The 18,435-nt window shown below is 43.4% G+C and overlaps 1 protein-coding gene across 1 annotated transcript in view; it reads left to right on the top strand.

The window, feature by feature from the left end:
- LOC120986084 (hexokinase-2) overlaps nt 1–17,643 on the top strand; it is a 41,317-nt gene extending 23,674 nt beyond the window's left edge. The window contains exons 5-18 of the mRNA XM_040414417.1: nt 907–1,002; nt 2,525–2,624; nt 2,722–2,905; nt 4,386–4,541; nt 7,837–8,070; nt 8,216–8,520; nt 9,468–9,616; nt 9,773–9,892; nt 11,243–11,338; nt 13,023–13,122; nt 13,662–13,845; nt 14,591–14,746; nt 14,846–15,079; nt 15,516–17,643. Coding sequence (XP_040270351.1) covers nt 907–1,002; nt 2,525–2,624; nt 2,722–2,905; nt 4,386–4,541; nt 7,837–8,070; nt 8,216–8,520; nt 9,468–9,616; nt 9,773–9,892; nt 11,243–11,338; nt 13,023–13,122; nt 13,662–13,845; nt 14,591–14,746; nt 14,846–15,079; nt 15,516–15,660 — 2,259 coding nt within the window. The 3' untranslated portion in view covers nt 15,661–17,643. The remainder of the gene's footprint in view (nt 1–906; nt 1,003–2,524; nt 2,625–2,721; nt 2,906–4,385; nt 4,542–7,836; nt 8,071–8,215; nt 8,521–9,467; nt 9,617–9,772; nt 9,893–11,242; nt 11,339–13,022; nt 13,123–13,661; nt 13,846–14,590; nt 14,747–14,845; nt 15,080–15,515) is intronic.
- The last annotated feature ends 792 nt before the right edge of the window (nt 17,644–18,435 follow it).

Below are 18,435 nucleotides of genomic sequence, written 5' to 3'. Positions count from 1 at the left end.
CCGTTCCGCGGCCCCTCAAAAAAATAAAGCATGTCCAATTCTTGTCCGCAGCCTCGGACAAGAATTGGCATTTCTATCATAGTGCCGGCCATGTGCGGTCCGCAAAATGCGAAACACACATGACCGGTGTCCGTGTTTTGCAATTTGCGGACCGCAAAACAGTCGCGGACGTGTGAATAGACCCTTACTCTGCGCGTCGTCTCCCTTGCAGCGGCAGCGCAGTGTAATCACAAGTGCTCGTACCATTTAAGTGGCTGGAACACATACTTGTAATTACACTGCGTCGGCGCTGCAAGTGAGACGAGGCGCAGTGTAATCTTGAAGAGGAAGTAGCGCTCGTACGAGCAGCACTTCCTCTTCAAACAGCTGATTGGCGGGTGTATATCATTTTTTTTTCTTTCTCGGATGTCTGTGGCCTGGGGATCCCAGTTTTCTCTGCACCCAGACAGGAAAATGGCATTTCTATAACACGTCCTCTTGTGTCAAGGACATGGAAGGGCAGGCTGTATGATATGCAGGCAGCCTGCATTTGCCGCGCAATCGCTGTAATCAGCTTGTGTCATCAAAGAAGGGTGATGACAGATAAACCGACCTCTGGCTTTGAATTTGAATTGAACCATTCCTATTTCTGGGTGCACTTGTCCCAAGCGTTGTCCCGTTACCATATAGGACTTGCTATATAAGCTAGGTACAGTACAGGCTCTTGCGTAGGTTTGGTCAGAACAAGACCTACACTCGAAATAAGTTGTGAAATGAGCTTCATCTCATTATGGTGGTAGCACTAAATAATCGGGGGTCTTTCCCTTAACCCCAATATGGGGAGCGGCTGACCTCCTCCACATGTTCCACCAGAATATATATATATATTATATACCCATACAAACTGTAATGAATCTCCTTCCCCAGAGCATCTTGGTGAACTGGACTAAAGGATTCAAGGCCTCTGGTGTGGAAGGAAGAGACGTGGTCACTCTGCTGAGAAAAGCAATTAAGAAACGTGGGGTAAGCTAGACCATTTACTAATCCTGTGTTTTAAAGGGGTTTTCTGAGTTGTTGTTTTTTTTTTACTAATGGCCTCCCACCCAGGACCCCCACCGATCAGCTGTTTGAGAAGGCACCGGTGCTTGCAGTAGCGGCGTGGGCTTCTCGCAGCTTTCCCTAGATCATGTGACGTCACGTTCATCGGTCACGTGGCCTAGGCGCAGCTCATCGACATTAAAGTATATGGGGCTGAGCTGCGATATTAAACACAGCCGCTATATATGTACGGCACTGTGCTTGGTAAGCTGATCGGCAGGGGTCCCAGGTGTCAGAACCCCACTGAATAGATAGGTCAGGATAGGTCATCAGTAAAATGATCTTGGAAAATCCTATGTTATTCCTCCTAGAATTTATGAATAAATTGACAACTGGATGTTATCATTCACCCTATCAAAAGGGGCGAGTCCTTACACAGTCCTAGGGCTCATGCGCACGACAGTATTTTGCGTTCAGTATACTGGCCGTTTTTTGAGTTCAGTATGCGGTACATATACTGAACCATTCATTTCAATGGTTCAGCAAAAAAAAACTGAAGTGTCTCCGTGTGCATTCCGTTTCAGTATTTCCGTATTTCCGTACCGTGAAAAGATAGAACACGTCCTATTCTTGTCCGCAAATCACGGTGCTTGGATACATTCAAGTCAATGGGTCCGTAAAAAAAAACTGAACACATACGGAAATGCATCCGTATGTCTTCCGTATCCGTTCCGTTTTTGCTGAACCATCTATTGAAAATGTTATGCCCAGCCCAATTTTTTCGATGTAATTACTGTATACTGTATATGGCATACGGAAAAATGGAAAGGAAACGGAAACACAACGGAAACAAAAAACGGAACAACGGATCTGTAAAAAACGGACCGCAAAACACTGAAGAAGCCATACTGTGGTGTGCATGAGCCCTTACACTGACACCGCACTGACTGGATAATGTCAGACTGCACAAGGACACCCCCCCCAACTCCCCAGCCCAGCAGTCAATGTATTCCTAAACCTCTAGGAGGAACAGCACAATGCAGAGTTCCCAGAAAAGATGCTCCATCCTTTTGATAAAGACTTTCCGATGATGGGAAGTGATGGCATATTGCTCCGTCCACTGTGGATGTAATGTCCCCTTAGGCTAGGGCTACATGGTGACATGTGTCGCCAGATAAAAAGGGAACAACTACACTGTGACATGTGTCACGCAACATTTTTTGTAATGATGGTCAATGGTGTCGCACTGCGACATGCTGCGATGCCACAGACACAAAAATCCAACTTGGATGGATTTTTTGCGACTGTTGTGTTGCGGTCGCAGCATGTCGCAGTGTGACACCACCGACTATCGTTATAAAAACTGTTGCGCGACATGCCGCTGTGTAGCCCTACCCTTAATCCCAGACTATTCTATCTATATCTGCACGAGGGTATGTCCTTATTATCAACCTGAATGTTTTGCTATATGGTCTGACATCTCCGTATTTCCCTCTTCTCATTCTAGGATTTTGATATTGACATTGTTGCAGTAGTCAATGACACAGTGGGCACCATGATGACCTGTGGGTATGACGACCACAACTGTGAGATTGGGCTTATCGTTGGTGAGTGGCTCATCACATTGTACGCTGTGGGAATTAGACGTTTAGCTGTACGTCCTCTGCCTTGGGCGATCTCATTAGTATCTCCTGTTCTTTAAAGGTACTGGGACCAATGCCTGCTACATGGAAGACATGCGTCACATAGACCTTGTGGAAGGGGACGAGGGGCGCATGTGCGTGAATATGGAGTGGGGAGCTTTTGGGGATGATGGCTCATTAGATGACATCAGAACTGAGTTTGACCGAGAAATTGACATGGGATCTTTAAACCCAGGAAAACAAATGTAAGTGATAAGAGCAGACGGCAGACGTTTAACCGAAGCCTCCATCTAAACCTCCCTTGTGTCCGGCTCTCACCATTGCCTTTCTCCATCCCATTATTAAACGCACAGTCATAAGTAACTTTAGAATAATATAATTGCAGTGTACTTATTTTGGGCAAAACTTACTTGATTTTAATTTTTTCACCTTTGTTCATAGGGCCTCGTAGCGAAATTTTCCCAGTTTCCCAGTATGTGTGCATCAGTCCTTCCCAAGCAATGCAGAATGCAAAGCTCAATGCCCCAGATTTCTGATGAATTTGTGTTCATTTTTTTTAAGCAGACGAAATTTTTATTAAAATAAATTGTAATAAAAAAGTCACCCTCCACCCATGTTAATCAGTCAAGCGGGACAGGTGCTTGATAAATATGGCGCTCATTCTGACCACCATATTTCTCAATGTATTCACACCAGACCAGTGCCATAAATACACTGGTGAATCTCCTGCTTCTATTACAAAGCTGGTTGTCTACATCCACCACTAGGGGGAGCTCAGTGCATAGGAATGTATGCAGTTACAACTGTGAGAAATGGAAGCTGAGCTCCCTGCAGTAGCGGATGAATGAAAATACAGTTTTCACATTGGAAAGAGAAGGAGTTCTGTGCCTGGTAGCAGTCACATGGTCTGCCTCCATTGAAGGTATGCCCCCGGGTGCCCTTATCTCTGCCTACCTGCCTGCTCATAAACACTTGTTTACACTGATACATTGCTCAAGGACAGCATCAACCTGTAGCAAACTCTCAGCTGTGAGAAGTGCTGGGTCTATACAGGTTTTCAACCACAGGATGTTACCAAGAATGTTTCTATTCATTGACAGCAAACACAAAGAATGTTAGCAAGTTGAGTCATATATTGAGATGCAGCCAAAGGACTGGTAAACAGGATGGTCTCACATGGCTCCCTGGATCAGCCAGTCCTGCACATTGTGTCCCTCTGCTTCTCTCTTTCCAGCGCCCCATTCTTTATTGTTCTCCGTTGGTATCAGATTGTGAGATAAGAATCCAGCTCTCTCCCCGGCCATGTTACTTACCTCTTGTATTTGTAGGTCTGGTTCAGCTTATGGTCCGTCCCACAACAGATCTGTGTCAGTGACTCATGAAACAGAGATTTTTTTTATTGCACTTCTATTTCTTGAAATTTTTAGATGTGCCTACGCCTAGAGTCTGTCTAAAAAGTAGCCCAACTTGGCACAAGTAGGATTTTTGCTGTGCAATGGCTGCGCTCTATTGAAGCAGAGTTTTAATGCTGCAACATTGCCACCTGCTGGTAATATTAGGTACTGACATGTCTAAACCCATACTGGCCTTTGCAAATAATGTCATATTGGAATGGTGTCATATAGAAAGGATATGTTGTTAGCTACCGGTATATTTTCTCTGATGCATTACAATAATTAGAGGTTATTGAATTGATAGCCATCTAACGGTGACTGTGCCTTTCAGGTTTGAAAAGATGATCAGCGGGATGTACATGGGGGAGCTAGTCCGGCTCATCCTAGTCAAGATGGCCAAGGAGGATCTGCTATTTGAAGGGAGGATCACAGCTGATCTTTTGACCACCGGACATTTTGAAACCCGCTATGTCTCAGAGATTGAAAAGTAAGGTCCTTAAAATGGCAAACTGCTTATTGTCATTTTCCAGGAAATTGCTGAAGTAGCCAAGATTTCTCCTACCTGTTCAGATCCATATTCTTACCCATAAGGCCAGTATTATTATGATCAGGGCTAGGTTATTAAATATGATCTTAGTCCATTCACTTTACTGAGCACAGTTTCTCTGGGGATAATAATGATTTAACTTTTTTCGACAGCTGGAGGTGTAACTTTTTTCTTGGGCCCTGGTTTTAACATTTTAGGCTGAGTTCACATCAGCGTTCAGTCTTTCCGTCCTCCTGCTCCATTATAGGAGCAGGAGAACGGAAAGGATGGATTCTGCAAAAACAAATGTTTCTCTGAGCGGTAACCTAACAGACCCCATTTATAGCCTATGGGACCCCTACTATCCGTTCGGCTCAGTTATGTGCCGAATCCGTCCTTTTCGTTCTCCTGCTCCTATAACGGAAAGGCTGAACGTTGATGTGAACTCAGCCTTAGGCTACTTTCACACTGGCGTTTTGGCTTTCCGTTTGTGAGATCCGTTCAGACCTCTCACAAGCGGTCCAAAACGGATCAGTTTTACCCTAATGCATTCTGAATGGAAAAGGATCTGCTCAGAATGCATCAGTTTGCCTCCGTTCCGTCTCCATTCCGCTCTGGAGGTTGTCTGCAGCGTTTTGGTGTCTGTCTGACGAAACTGAGCCAAACAGATCCGTCCTGACACACAATGTAAGTCAATGGGGACGGATCCGTTTTCACTGACACAATCTGGCACAATAGAAAACGGATCCGCCCCCCATTGACTTTCAATAGTGTTCAAGACGGATCCGTTTTGGCTATGTTAAAGATAATACAAACGGATCCGTTCTGAACGGATGCAGACGTTTGTATTATCTGAACGGATCAGTTTGTGCAGATCCATGACGGATCCGCACCAAACGCGAGTGTGAACTCAGCCTTACCTGTTCTATTATTTTATACACTGCTGTATATGATGACTAGATAGATACGCTCTTCATACAAAGATATGAATGACTACTTTATAGCTCAGTATGGCACCATTGCCTCCACACTGCCCTTATATAGTGCTGCAATTCTCTTATGTGGCACTGGGCTCTACTGCCACCTGCAACTGCCACCTACTCTACTAAGTGCTCTATACTTACCACATATTTGGGAACATTTACTAAGACCATGTTTCATATACTGGACTTGATATAAAGCCTACTGGTGTAAATGTGCCAAAATTATGTACACAATTATGTTGAACGCCTCTTAGTAATTTGGGTGCAGTGCAGAAGGTCCATGCATCAAAAGCTAAAATCTACATGTAGACTTCAAGTGTGGAAAATGCTAGTTTTCTGGTATAAGTTATCTTAAATCTGTTGAGCCACATAGGCCCTGCTCTCTCCCACCCAACTTCTAGGAAGGTGGATAGCGCTGTGTAAAAGAGGTGAAGTTGCACATTTTTGCACAAAAAGAGCCCTTAAGGCTACGTCTACATGACGACATTTGTCGCGCGACAATAAGTCGCGCGACAGATAGGGCACAACTACACTGCAACATTTGTAGCGCAACATTAGTGCATAATGTCGCGTGACAATTTTTATAATGGCAGTCTATGGTGTCGCACTGCAACATGCAACATGCTGCGACTGCGACATCTCAAATGGATTTTCTGCGACTGTTGCGTCACAGTCGCAGCATGTTGCAGTGCGACACCATAGACTGCCATTATAAAAATTGTCGCGCAACATTAGTGCAACAAAATGTCGCGCAACAAATGTCGTCGTGTAGACCTAGCCTAAGACCAACATTTGATACGCCGGTCTTGGTATAAAGTCCCCTGATGTAAGACGTTTCAAAATTATTAAAGGGGTTATCCCAAGATTAATGTAAAATATATATATATATATACAGTACAGACCAAAAGTTTGGACACACCTTCTCATTCAAAGAGTTTTCTTTTTTTTCATGACTATGAAAATTGTAGATTCACACTGAAGGCATCAAAACTATGAATTAACACATGTGGAATTATATACATAACAAACAAGTGTGAAACAACTGAAAATATGTCATATTCTAGGTTCTTCAAAGTAGCCACCTTTTGCTTTGATTACTGCTTTGCACACTCTTGGCATTCTCTTGATGAGCTTCAAGAGGTAGTCCCCTGAAATGGTTTTCACTTCACAGGTGTGCCCTGTCGGGTTTAATAAGTGGGATTTCTTGCCTTATAAATGGAGTTGGGACCATCAGTTGCGTTGAGGAGAAGTCAGGTGGATACACAGCTGATAGTCCTACTGAATAGACTGTTAGAATTTGTATTATGGCAAGAAAAAAGCAGCTAAGTAAAGAAAAACGAGTGGCCATCATTACTTTAAGAAATGAAGGTCAGTCAGTCAGCCGAAAAATTGGGAAAACTTTGAAAGTAAGGGCTATTTGACCATGAAGGAGAGTGATGGGGTGCTGCGCCAGATGACCTGGCCTCCACAGTCACCGGCAAAAGGGCCAACAAGTGCTAAGCATCTCTGGGAACTCCTTCAAGACTGTTGGAAGACCATTTCAGGGGACTACCTCTTGAAGCTCATCAAGAGAATGCCAAGAGTGTGCAAAGCAGTAATCAAAGCAAAAGGTGGCTACTTTGAAGAACCTAGAATATGACATATTTTCAGTTGTTTCACACTTGTTGTTATGTATATAATTCCACATGTGTTAATTCATAGTTTTGAAAATAAAGAAAACTCTTTGAATGAGAAGGTGTGTCCAAACTTTTGGTCTGTACTGTATATAGTACATGACAATCTCTTTCCAACAAACTTAGAACCAGCCCTGTACCTCACATGGATCCAGAGATCTTCCCATTCAAGTCAAATCATGTGAAAGGTCCTCTTTAAAGCCTCCCAAACAGCATAGCAGAACAAGCTGTTTCTGTAAGTGGAAATGGCCACGTGGGACAACCCCTTTAAATTTGTCAGGCCATATAGGCACTCTCCCCCTCTGCCCATGCCCCACTCACTTTTTTTAATTCAAGAAAAGTAGCATAAACAGCCCATAATTTTGTGCAAAAGGCCACTTGCATCAAAATTTGCAACTTTTCTACACCAGAAAATGGGGAACAGACCTTATTAAATTCCCCCCAATGTCTTGATTAGAACTTTTTCCTCCTACTATAGCATGATGAATATGCTCTGCAGTGTGAAGGGTTTAATGCCATGCTTTTTATGATGAATGACCCTAGTGTCAGTAATATACACCATTAATGATATGGACAATAACTTTGCTCGTTCTTCTGCAGAGATAAAGAAGGGATCAAAACAGCACATCAGATCCTGAGCAAGCTGGGCTTGGAGCCCTCACATGAGGATTGTGTGGCCACACACCGCATCTGTCAGATAGTCTCCAGTCGGTCTGCCAGCCTGTGTGCTGCCACGCTTGCCGGTGTTCTTAGACGTATCAGAGAGAACAAAGGGGTGGAACGACTGAGGTCAACGGTTGGAGTAGACGGGTCTGTCTACAAGAACCACCCACAGTAAGTCAATGAGCTGTAAAGAACTAATGGGCATTTCTTGTAAGAACGAACCCCCTCTGCATAGGGAATCCTACATAGTGACCACAGTAGGTGCCCCAAGATCGCTGCCAAATATATAGTCATCTCCCTTTTTCGCCCCCCTTAGCTTTGCACGGCTCCTCCAGAAGACTGTCCGGAGACTTGTGCCTGATTGTGACGTCCGCTTCATCCGATCAGAGGATGGCAGTGGTAAAGGAGCTGCCATGGTGACAGCTGTAGCCTACAGGTTGGCTGACCAACGTCATGAACGAGAGAAGACACTTGAAGACCTACACCTTAGCACCAAACAGCTTCTAGAGATTAAGAGGATCATGAAAGTTGAGATGGGTCGAGGCCTGCAGAAATCAAGCCATGATGAAGCCACAGTCAAGATGCTGCCGACATATGTAAGGTCCACCCCTGATGGCACAGGTGAGAGGAGACCTCCAAGCTCTGTACTCAAGCTCATGTAGTAATTATAGGCTATGTAATTATTCAGAAAATCCTAATTTCTTGTGCAAGGCTATAGACGCTGAAACTATGCTCTTTACGTGGACTCTTCTTGAGTAGAGATAAACAGATTTAAAGGCGTTGTCTCACTTCAGTATGTTTCATTTATCATGTAGAGAATGTTAATACAAGCCACTTACTAATGTATTGTGTTTGTCCATATTGCTTCCTTTGCTGGCTGGATTCATTTTTCCCTTACATTATACATTGCTCATTTCCATGGTTACAGACCACCCTGCAATCCATCAGTGGTGGTCATGCTTGCACACTATAGGAAAAAGCATCAGCCTTTCTGGTGGCTGGGACCATAGGAGCGCACATAGGAAGGTGCTTTTTCCTATAGGGTGCAAGCACGACCTCCACTGATGGATTGCAGGGTGGTCTGTAACCATGGAAACGAGCAGTGTGTAATGTGATGGTAAAATGAATCCAGCCAGTAAAGGAAGCAATATGGACAATCACAATACATTAGTAAGTGCCTTGTATTAACTTTCTCTACATGATAAATGCCACATACTGAAGTGAGACAACCCCTTTAAGGGGCTTTCGAGGATATAACATTGAATGCATTCAAATCAGGAATATAACTACAGTTGAAACAGGGGGCCGCAGTGCTCAGAGCGGTACCTGACACCGTGGTCTGTGTGGCTGTGTCTGGTACTGCTGCTCAGTCCCATTTAAATTGGGCCAAACTGCAATTCTAGTCACATGGAAAAGAGCGTTGATGCATTGGGTTCTTCATAGAAGGGGACATGGACTCCATCAATCAAATATTAATCCTTGTATCCTAGAAAACTGAATTTTTTGCATGAGGCAGAATAGTTTAGGTCAAGTATACAGTTTAACAGGATCACAATGGTATTTTACAGAGAGAGGCGACTTCCTGGCATTGGATCTCGGGGGCACAAATTTCCGCGTTCTTCTGGTGCGTGTGCGGAATGGTATGAGACGTGGGGTGGAAATGCACAATAAGATCTACACCATCCCCCAGGATATCATGCAAGGCACCGGAGAGGAGGTGAGACTGATGAAAACGGACTGTGTAGGAAATGAAATCTATGAAAACGTTAATTCAGCATTTATAACTCTGCTTTGTTTTGCCTGTAACCCAGGAAATTCTCGTTCTTCTTTTTTTGACTGTTTTCTACTATGCTTTGTGTGTTATTCGTTGCAGCTATTTGACCACATTGTCCACTGCATTGCTGATTTCCTGGAATACATGGGTATGAAGGGAATATCTCTGCCCCTCGGGTTCACCTTCTCTTTCCCGTGCCATCAGAACAGTCTGGATGAGGTAATTGGGGGCAATGGCCAACATTCTGGGTGGTTTTTGTAATCCATAAGATTGTGAGAAGCAGCTCTGCTGAGTTGGTAATTTGTGCTTGATAGCATGGTGCTGTGGTTTTATAATGGACTGCAGATAAACCTACTGCATTATCATTATCCCAAGTCACAAATCAGTGAGCTCCCGACAAATTCAGTTCTGCTACATCATTATATCGGTAATACAAGGTCATTTTTATTTATTTATTTATTTACAATTTTTTGACCTATTTTTATAGCAATTTGTTGTCCTGATCCTAATTAGGGATCGACCGATATTGATTTTATAGAGCCGATACCGATAATCTGTGAACGTTCAGGGCTATAGCCGATCATTTATACAGATATTTTATATCTCATAATATATATTATATTAGTTGGTAGTCACTGAGGTGGTGAAAATTTGCATTTGGCACTAGTATATTATAAATGTAAATTATAAATTAATAAAGCCCTTAGTTGGTAGTCCATTTATAATTTACATTTATAATATACTAGTGCCAAATGCCAATTTCCACACCATCCCCCCCTCCTCACTGACTTTATTAACCCCTATCAGACCTCAGATCAGCCCTTTATTAACCCATATCAGACCTCAGATCAGACCTTTATTAACCCCTATAAAAAACTCCTCATCTCTCCTGCGCCGCGGCTCCTCTTCATCTCCGGGTCCGGCATCTCACTCCCCTGTGTTCTCCGGCCTACGCTGCACTGTCAACTGACAGCGTGCAGCGTCAGGTCATAGTGCGCTGAATACGTCCTGACGCTGTACAGGGTCAGGACAGTGCAGTGCGGGCCCCATCAAAGAAGACCAGGGAGGGTGAGTATCAGAAGCGCTTGCTGTGGCTTCTTCCCTGCTCCCGATGCATACTAGTGCACGCTTCCATAATGGAAACGCTCACTAGTACTCGCTTTATACGCATTATCGGTATATCGGCAAGGTTCGATGCCGATACCGATAATGTACAAATTCCTTAATATCGGCCGATAATATCAGAACTTCCGATAATCGGTCGATCCCTAATCCTATAATTTTTATTGGCATCGTGGAGTATTCAATGCGGATTAGTCAGCTTCTAAAGCAATGACAGATTTCCCTTAAGTTCCGATAGTTCAGTTGAGTTCATCTAAACACAGCACGCTAGCGGGAGTATAGCTGAAAATACATGGATGCTCTAGAGGTGCCTCCTAGGTGACCACCTTGGTGACCACGTATAAAGCTTCTTTAGGTTAATTTTTGCCCATGGCTTATCCTGCAGCTTACCACCTCCAGACTCATGCGTTGGCCATATTACAAGAGTGTATATATATTTTCCTATAGGGTATTCTCCTGAAGTGGACCAAAGGTTTCAAAGCATCTGGTTGTGAAGGAGAGGATGTTGTGAATCTCTTGAAGGAAGCTATCCACAGGCGGGAGGTGGGTATTCCGCATGATGCGCAGATGAGGCACACGATTGTACAGTATTTTTACTTTACCACATGTATTACTTGCATTACTCCTTTTTTGACAAACCGTTTGTAAGGAAGTGTTTATCACAGGGAACTAGATCCTACAGTATGAGAAGTCTCAGAACCTCCTCTGTATTCCCATCACTGGATAGTATGCGTATTGTTCAGCCCGCTCTGAGAGCAGCTGCAGGGAATTTGGCTTCTTCGTTGCTGTGCCCTACCTAAATTGCTTCCACTTGCAATTCAGTAAGGCCCCATGCACACAGCCGTGTCCATTTTGTTACTCAAACCGCGGATCCAAAAAATACTCATGTGGTCTGTGTGCCGTTTGCATTTTTAATTTTTTTTTTGCGTGATCTGCATTTTGCAGACATATTCCATCTTTTTGTGGAACGGACATACGGATGCGGAAAGCACACGGATGATTCTTGTGCTTTTGGCATCAATATGTCAGTTCCGCAAAAAGGTAGAATATGTCCTATACTTGGCCGTACCATGGACCAATTGAAGTCAGTGGGTCCATAAAAAAATGTGGATCCAACACGAAGGGTATCTGGGTATTGCAGATCCACAATTTCCAGACGGCAAAATACATGCGGTCGTGTGCATGAGGCCTAAGTACAGAATTACGCTGTGGCTGAAAATCACCATTCATGATGCCCAGTAGACCTACAATTTGTGAGTAAAATTTAGGTATTCTCTTCAGCATTGTGTGGCCACTACGCCCGCACGTGACAGCTGCAGTTTATTAGCCCAGCCTTGAAAAGTACAATGGAAATGCTAATAACGCTTATCCTTAAGGTGGATTTACACAGCCTGATTGTCGGGCAGATTATCGGGAATCAATGTTAATACGAAGGCTTGTTTACCATAATCGGTCCAGGTAAATGTGCCTCAGATCACCCAAGGAATGAGTCAAACATGAAAACCTAAATCATCATTTTTGGGCAGCAGATCATTTCTGTGTAAACAGGGATCTGCTGGCCAGAAGCAATGAATCTGTATGAAGAAGAGCAATAGCATTGTCCACATACAGTGGACATGCATGTAAATTCAGCCCTTACCTCCAGTGATGAGCAGACGTTATGGGGAAGGAACAGGTCCTTCAAGATTATTGCCTGCCCAGTCAAACTGTGTAGATCCAGCTTTAGGACAGTCTATCAGTATGTGATCAGTGAGTGTGTGACTCCTGTGACCAGAGTGAAGGGACTTCAGCCTCTGCAAGGCTATTCATATACAACTGCACATCGGTAAATGCAGCTTTCAGCCTGAGCTCAGCCCCATCATCACACATTTAAGCCTCATTCACACGTCGCTGTTTTGGTCAGTGATTTCCATCAGTGATTGTGAGGCAAAACCAGGATTGGAGCCTCCACAGACATAAGGTATAAGGGAGAGATCTGCACCTGTTCTGTGTTTAGAGCCGCACATGGTTTTGGCTCAGAATCACTGATGGAAATCACTGACCGAACACTGACTGTGTGAATAAGGCTTTATGGCCTGTCCTAGTACAGGCCATCAATGGCGATTTCTAGAAAACTCCCTCAAGTACCCTGCATAAGCCTAAAGTTAAATGGTACACTTCACTTCGGAATGTAAAATGTTGCTTAGGTTTTAGCATTTACTGACACAGTACGTTTTGCTCCCCGTAGGAGTTTGACCTGGATGTGGTAGCTGTTGTGAACGATACCGTGGGAACCATGATGACTTGTGGCTATGAAGATCCTCATTGTGAAATGGGACTGATTGTCGGTAAGAAAGAACACCTTCCAGTGATTATCAAAACACAAGCCTAAAGTCAGAATGGCAAACCTCAGCTATCTGATATTGTGTAATGGGGAAGCTGTGCAGATGTCTAAGCATGCTATCCTAGGTATTTCACCCATTTATTGCTCCAGGGAATCTCCACCATTTATAAATAAGTCTCACTTATATATATAAGTACAAACATTGACCAGGAAATCCTATGTAGCATCATTTTATCACATGTTATACTTGTTAAGTCAGAATTCTCCTGTTTTGATAGTGCTGAAGTGCAGGAAGGACATTGGTTGCGTCTTCCCTGCATCTATCTGGTTTGAAGCCGGCTACTGGAACGATTTGCATTGAAGAATTTATCTTCCTTGAGCATATTTAGGTGTTGTTACATGGGTGCCAAGGACCAGCACTCTTGTTGAGCATTTTTATGTATGGAATAATTGGTTTGGAAGCAAAGATAGAGACACAAATGGTCACCCACAGGTCATTGCTCAGAATCCATAAGGTTAACCTTGTTCATTTGTGAACCTCAGGTACTGGCAGCAACGCATGTTACATGGAGGAGATGAGAAACGTGGAGCTGGTAGAAGGAGAAGAAGGCAGAATGTGCATTAACATGGAGTGGGGAGCGTTTGGTGATAATGACTGTCTGGAAGATTTCCGAACAGAGTTTGATAGAGCAGTGGATGAACTGTCGCTGAATCCTGGCAAGCAGAGGTACGTTACCTTCTACAGCAAATACCCCAAATATTGCAAAATCATGTCCATTCACAAACATATTGAACGTCCTACACTCAAGCAAATTTGTGTAATATAAATTCTGTTATCCCTTCTCTGGGTCTTTAAAAAGATGATGCCCGGGGCCACACAGCAGGCACCTGGAGCTAATGTGTGTGACCAGCGATAACACCAATCATAGTAACATAGCAGGCATTTAACCTTTCAGATGCTGTGGTCAGTTGCGACCACGGCATCTGAAGCGACTTTAGTGCTCCTGGGGGCTGGAACGTCTTCCACTCGCTGACACCAGGGAAGGCGTTTCTTAGCGGCGATAGGTCTGAGCCTGTATGAGGCTCACAATATACAATAACAGAATATACAAGAGCATACTCTATGATATAGTGGTAGTTTTGGTTTACAGTGATTAAGGTTATTTGGGGGGATACCGCATCTCCTTATAGAGAGCACGTAAACGGTGTGAGGAGTCTTATAGGCCAGGCAACGCTGCTCTGGAATTCTGGGAAGAGGGTATACAAATGAGTCCTCCTACTATAAAGCTGCTTAAAAATTAAACTGATGACATGGGGTCCTGCAGTTGAGACCCCCGGCACCACCACAAGGAAGAAGCATTATACAGGGCTGTAGATATATTTTATTGCTCCTCCAGTCTGCTAATAGATAATAGGCTTAAATGGGGACTAATTCCTAATCTTGGTAATAACTGAAATCTTTCTGCTTACAGGTTTGAGAAGATGATCAGTGGCATGTATCTGGGGGAGATTGTCAGGAATATATTGATAGATTTTACTAAACGGGGGCTCCTGTTCCGTGGAAAGATATCCGAGAGGCTGAAGACCAGAGGCATTTTTGAAACCAAATTCTTGTCTCAGATAGAGAGGTAAGTGTACGTCTCTCCTGTTTGATTATAAGCTCATGTGAAGTGCACCTCATGAGGCAAAGTCCTTACCTGATAATATTTCATATCCTCTCTCGGCAGTGATCGCTTGGCATTGCTTCAGGTTCGGTCTATCCTCCAGCATCTTGGCTTGGACAGCACATGCGATGACAGTATCATTGTGAAGGGAGTGTGCACTGTGGTGGCACGGAGAGCTGCTCAGCTTTGTGGAGCTGGAGTGGCTGCAGTGGTTGACAAGATCAGAGAAAACCGAGGGTTGGATTCCCTAAAAGTCACTGTTGGCGTGGATGGGACCCTTTACAAACTTCACCCACAGTAAGTTATGGGGGAACTCTGGGCAATTAATATGGTAAACCATACCTGGTGGCATTAATTTGGCGTATATTTGTTTCCACATCCTATCTTCTGGCCTGTTGATATGACAATTGTGCAAAATTGTTTGGGTTCTTCTTCCCTTTTTTGAAGGAGAGAGAATATCTCAGACTACAGTTAGAAGATGAAAACTAGACCGATAAATTACAACGCCGTATAGTTGCCAAATATAATGCCTAATGTTAATAATATATGGCACATAGATAAAGAAGTCCATTGTGTTCCATGCCATCTTGTCCCAGTTGGACTTCATGTATTGAGAGTAATATATATCCTAATGGATGGATATAGGATAACAGACAATATGCAGACATAACTGTATATCAAATATAGTAAAAACAATTTTTTGAATTATAATTGATTTATTTTTTTCTTGTAGTTTCTCTTCCATCATGCACGAAACCGTGAAAGAGCTTTCTCCAAAGTGTCAGGTGACCTTTCTCCAGTCTGAAGATGGCAGTGGAAAGGGAGCGGCCCTCATCACCGCTGTGGCATGCAGGATCCGGGAAGCAGGACAGCGTTAAAGGGAGAAGAGCCAAGGGATTTCTTTGAGCACATTCCTGTGTAAAGACTCATTACCGACTCGTTACATTCTCACCGTCGATTATTTCCAATCCTTATGGTGACCAGGAAATTACATCTATTTGACCACATCCATACCAGGGAAATGTACATATGTCAATTTATTTTTATAGGATAGATTTATAGAAAATGAATGATTACAAAGATTATACACATGGACCCAAGCTTGAGTCCACCTCACTTCTCAACGTCATCTAGATGTGTGCACGAATCTTTCCTCAAGTCATGACTATCTAGCCAAATCTCTTCTACCAAGCTGCCACTCACCTCCGGCTCTGTTTACATCCATACTGCATACAGTGACGTAGGTCGGCCATTTGCCTAGTGTAGCATGCACAGAGGAACTTCCTAAGGAAAGAGAACCATCTCGCTGGCGCCACCTTGTGGAAGTGGCTCCCTATGAGTAAGTTGCCGTCTGTTGGAAAGCCTAGTAGACCATGCTTTCCTGTATGGTAAAAATAAAAAGGTATGTCGACACATACTTTGGGTGAACGGGGGGGCCTATGGACACATCTGTCGTGTTTTCTGGGAGCTTTACTGGCGCATGCACCAAACAGAGATGTGAACAGAGACCTAATCTACAGGCCAGGTTGTGATTACGGATGAAAATGTCCATTATTTCAACATCACAAGTAGATTTTTTTGCCTTTTGAGTTGCAGACATTTGGTAGTGGTTGAGTTTTGTTAGTAATAGAAGTACGGTATCTTATTCCTAAACAATACATGACATCATAGGACATGATTATAGATTAGATGACAGCAAAAATAAGATTAACCACCGGTATAAAATGATAGCATGTGACCGGAGACTTAGTCCGATAGCTTACACAGTCTATTTACATCTCCTCTTCCAGAACCCCTTTTTTGCACACTTTAGGTTGCCTAGCAACCGCTTGACTTCCTGTTTGGGTGACCACCTTTTAATTCCATGTAGCTACATGTACAGATGTGGTCACGTGAAGTTACTGTGCAGTAAACTGCCTCTACTTGCTACACAGACTTGTTTTAGGTTTCTCTGTTATATCTTAAGGTAGAAATGGTGTAGTCATTGCCTTTATCCGACATATATGGGTGAAATGACACTGCATGGGAGAAAAATGCCTTAATCTACTTTTTAGGAAGTATTTTGCCCTATAAATTGAGTCTATTAAAACCGGTTTGTATTTTCAGACCAGTCGTATACTGTATTGAATGTGTACGTGGATGTATAGGAGTAGTCATTATATCCTGCTAAACTTGAACACTTCATCCAGACTTGAGGACCGTGTGTGACTATAGAAGTAACGATTTGGGGATTTAGCGGTTAAGTGATGGGGTAGTAGTCTCCTAGTAGAGTCGGTGCTTGTCTAGTTTATTGTAGAATACAAGTAGTTTATTATATTATTATTATAATTGCTGTTATTATTGTAATATTAATTTATGTTAAGCTAGTAGGATGCTAGAGATATGTTACTGGTGTAGAACACCTTTGAATGCTGCTCTTAATAATTTGCCTCTCCCAAAGAATCACAATGTAGGACCTGTCTGACCAAGGTTTTATATACTTCGTTCCGTGTATGGACAGGCAGGTCGCCTGTCTGTGCAACATCTCTAATGCACAGGGAGTTTAATATTGCTATGTATAGAGCTGACTATATTTTGTAGTTATTGTACAAATTTGTATGGGTGACTGTTGTCTTCGTCCTCTTAGGTTCCACATGTAACATGCGTGTGACATCTCATAGGTTCTGACCGCCCCACGGGTTTGGGTCTGCTCTTGATGCACTGTATAATTGTCTGTGTGGCAAACGACATGCGTCAGTTTCATGTACATAGTTAGAGCTGTGTTTTATTTATATTTGCTATTTTATTGCCTTTCTGTATCTTTAACTTGATAAAGTTGCTAAAAGCTTTATAGAAAGATGAAATACGCGTATGTCTTTCTTTATTTCATATCGAACTTACAGGGTTCGTCTCACCTCCAAGATTTGTGGCATTTCTCTAGGACAGGGATCAGCAATCTTCGGCACTCCAGCTGCTGGCTGTGAAACTACAACTCCCAGCATGCACACTTACTCGGCTATTCTTGTAACTCCCATAGAAGTGAAAGGAGGATTCTGGGAGTTGTCGTTTCAGAACAGCTGGAGGTTGCTGCTCAAGGATATGCCACCAATGTCAGGTAGGTGCATGACCTGCACCAATCTCTAGAACGGAGCTCCCAAAGTGAACAGGAACGCACTGCGCATGCGCAGCTGCCCTCCAGGGCTGCCTCGGCTATTTCTGGTAATTCCATAGAAGTGAATAGAGCGGTGTGCTCTTCATTCATTACTAAGGGACTTCCGAAAATAGCTGAGCGCTACTGTAAAGGGGGCAGTAAGCGGGAATAAGTACTGTGTGGAGGCACAAAGGGGACAGGGAGGGATAGGGCGTGTGTAGATAGGCAGTGGGCAGAGTTAGAAGTGTGGCCCAGGACTCATGCACATGAATGTATTTTTCCATGTCCATTCCGTTTTGCAGCTCGTATGCTGAACCATTCACTTCAAAGAAGGGAAATACTCCGTGTGCATTCAGTGTCCATATGCCCACATGGCCGTGCAGCAAAAAAATAGAACTTGTGCTATTATTGTCTGCATTATGGACAAGGATAGGACTGTTCTATTAGGGGCCAGCTGTTCCATTCTGCAAAATGTACGCTGCCGGTATCCGTGTTTTGCGGATCCACAATTTGCAGACCGCAG

Source organism: Bufo bufo, chromosome 1 (assembly GCF_905171765.1).
Source record: "Bufo bufo chromosome 1, aBufBuf1.1, whole genome shotgun sequence".
NCBI lineage: Eukaryota > Metazoa > Chordata > Amphibia > Anura > Bufonidae > Bufo > Bufo bufo.
The sequence above is the reverse complement of the archived record's forward strand: the minus strand, read 5'-3'. Positions and strand labels throughout refer to the sequence as shown.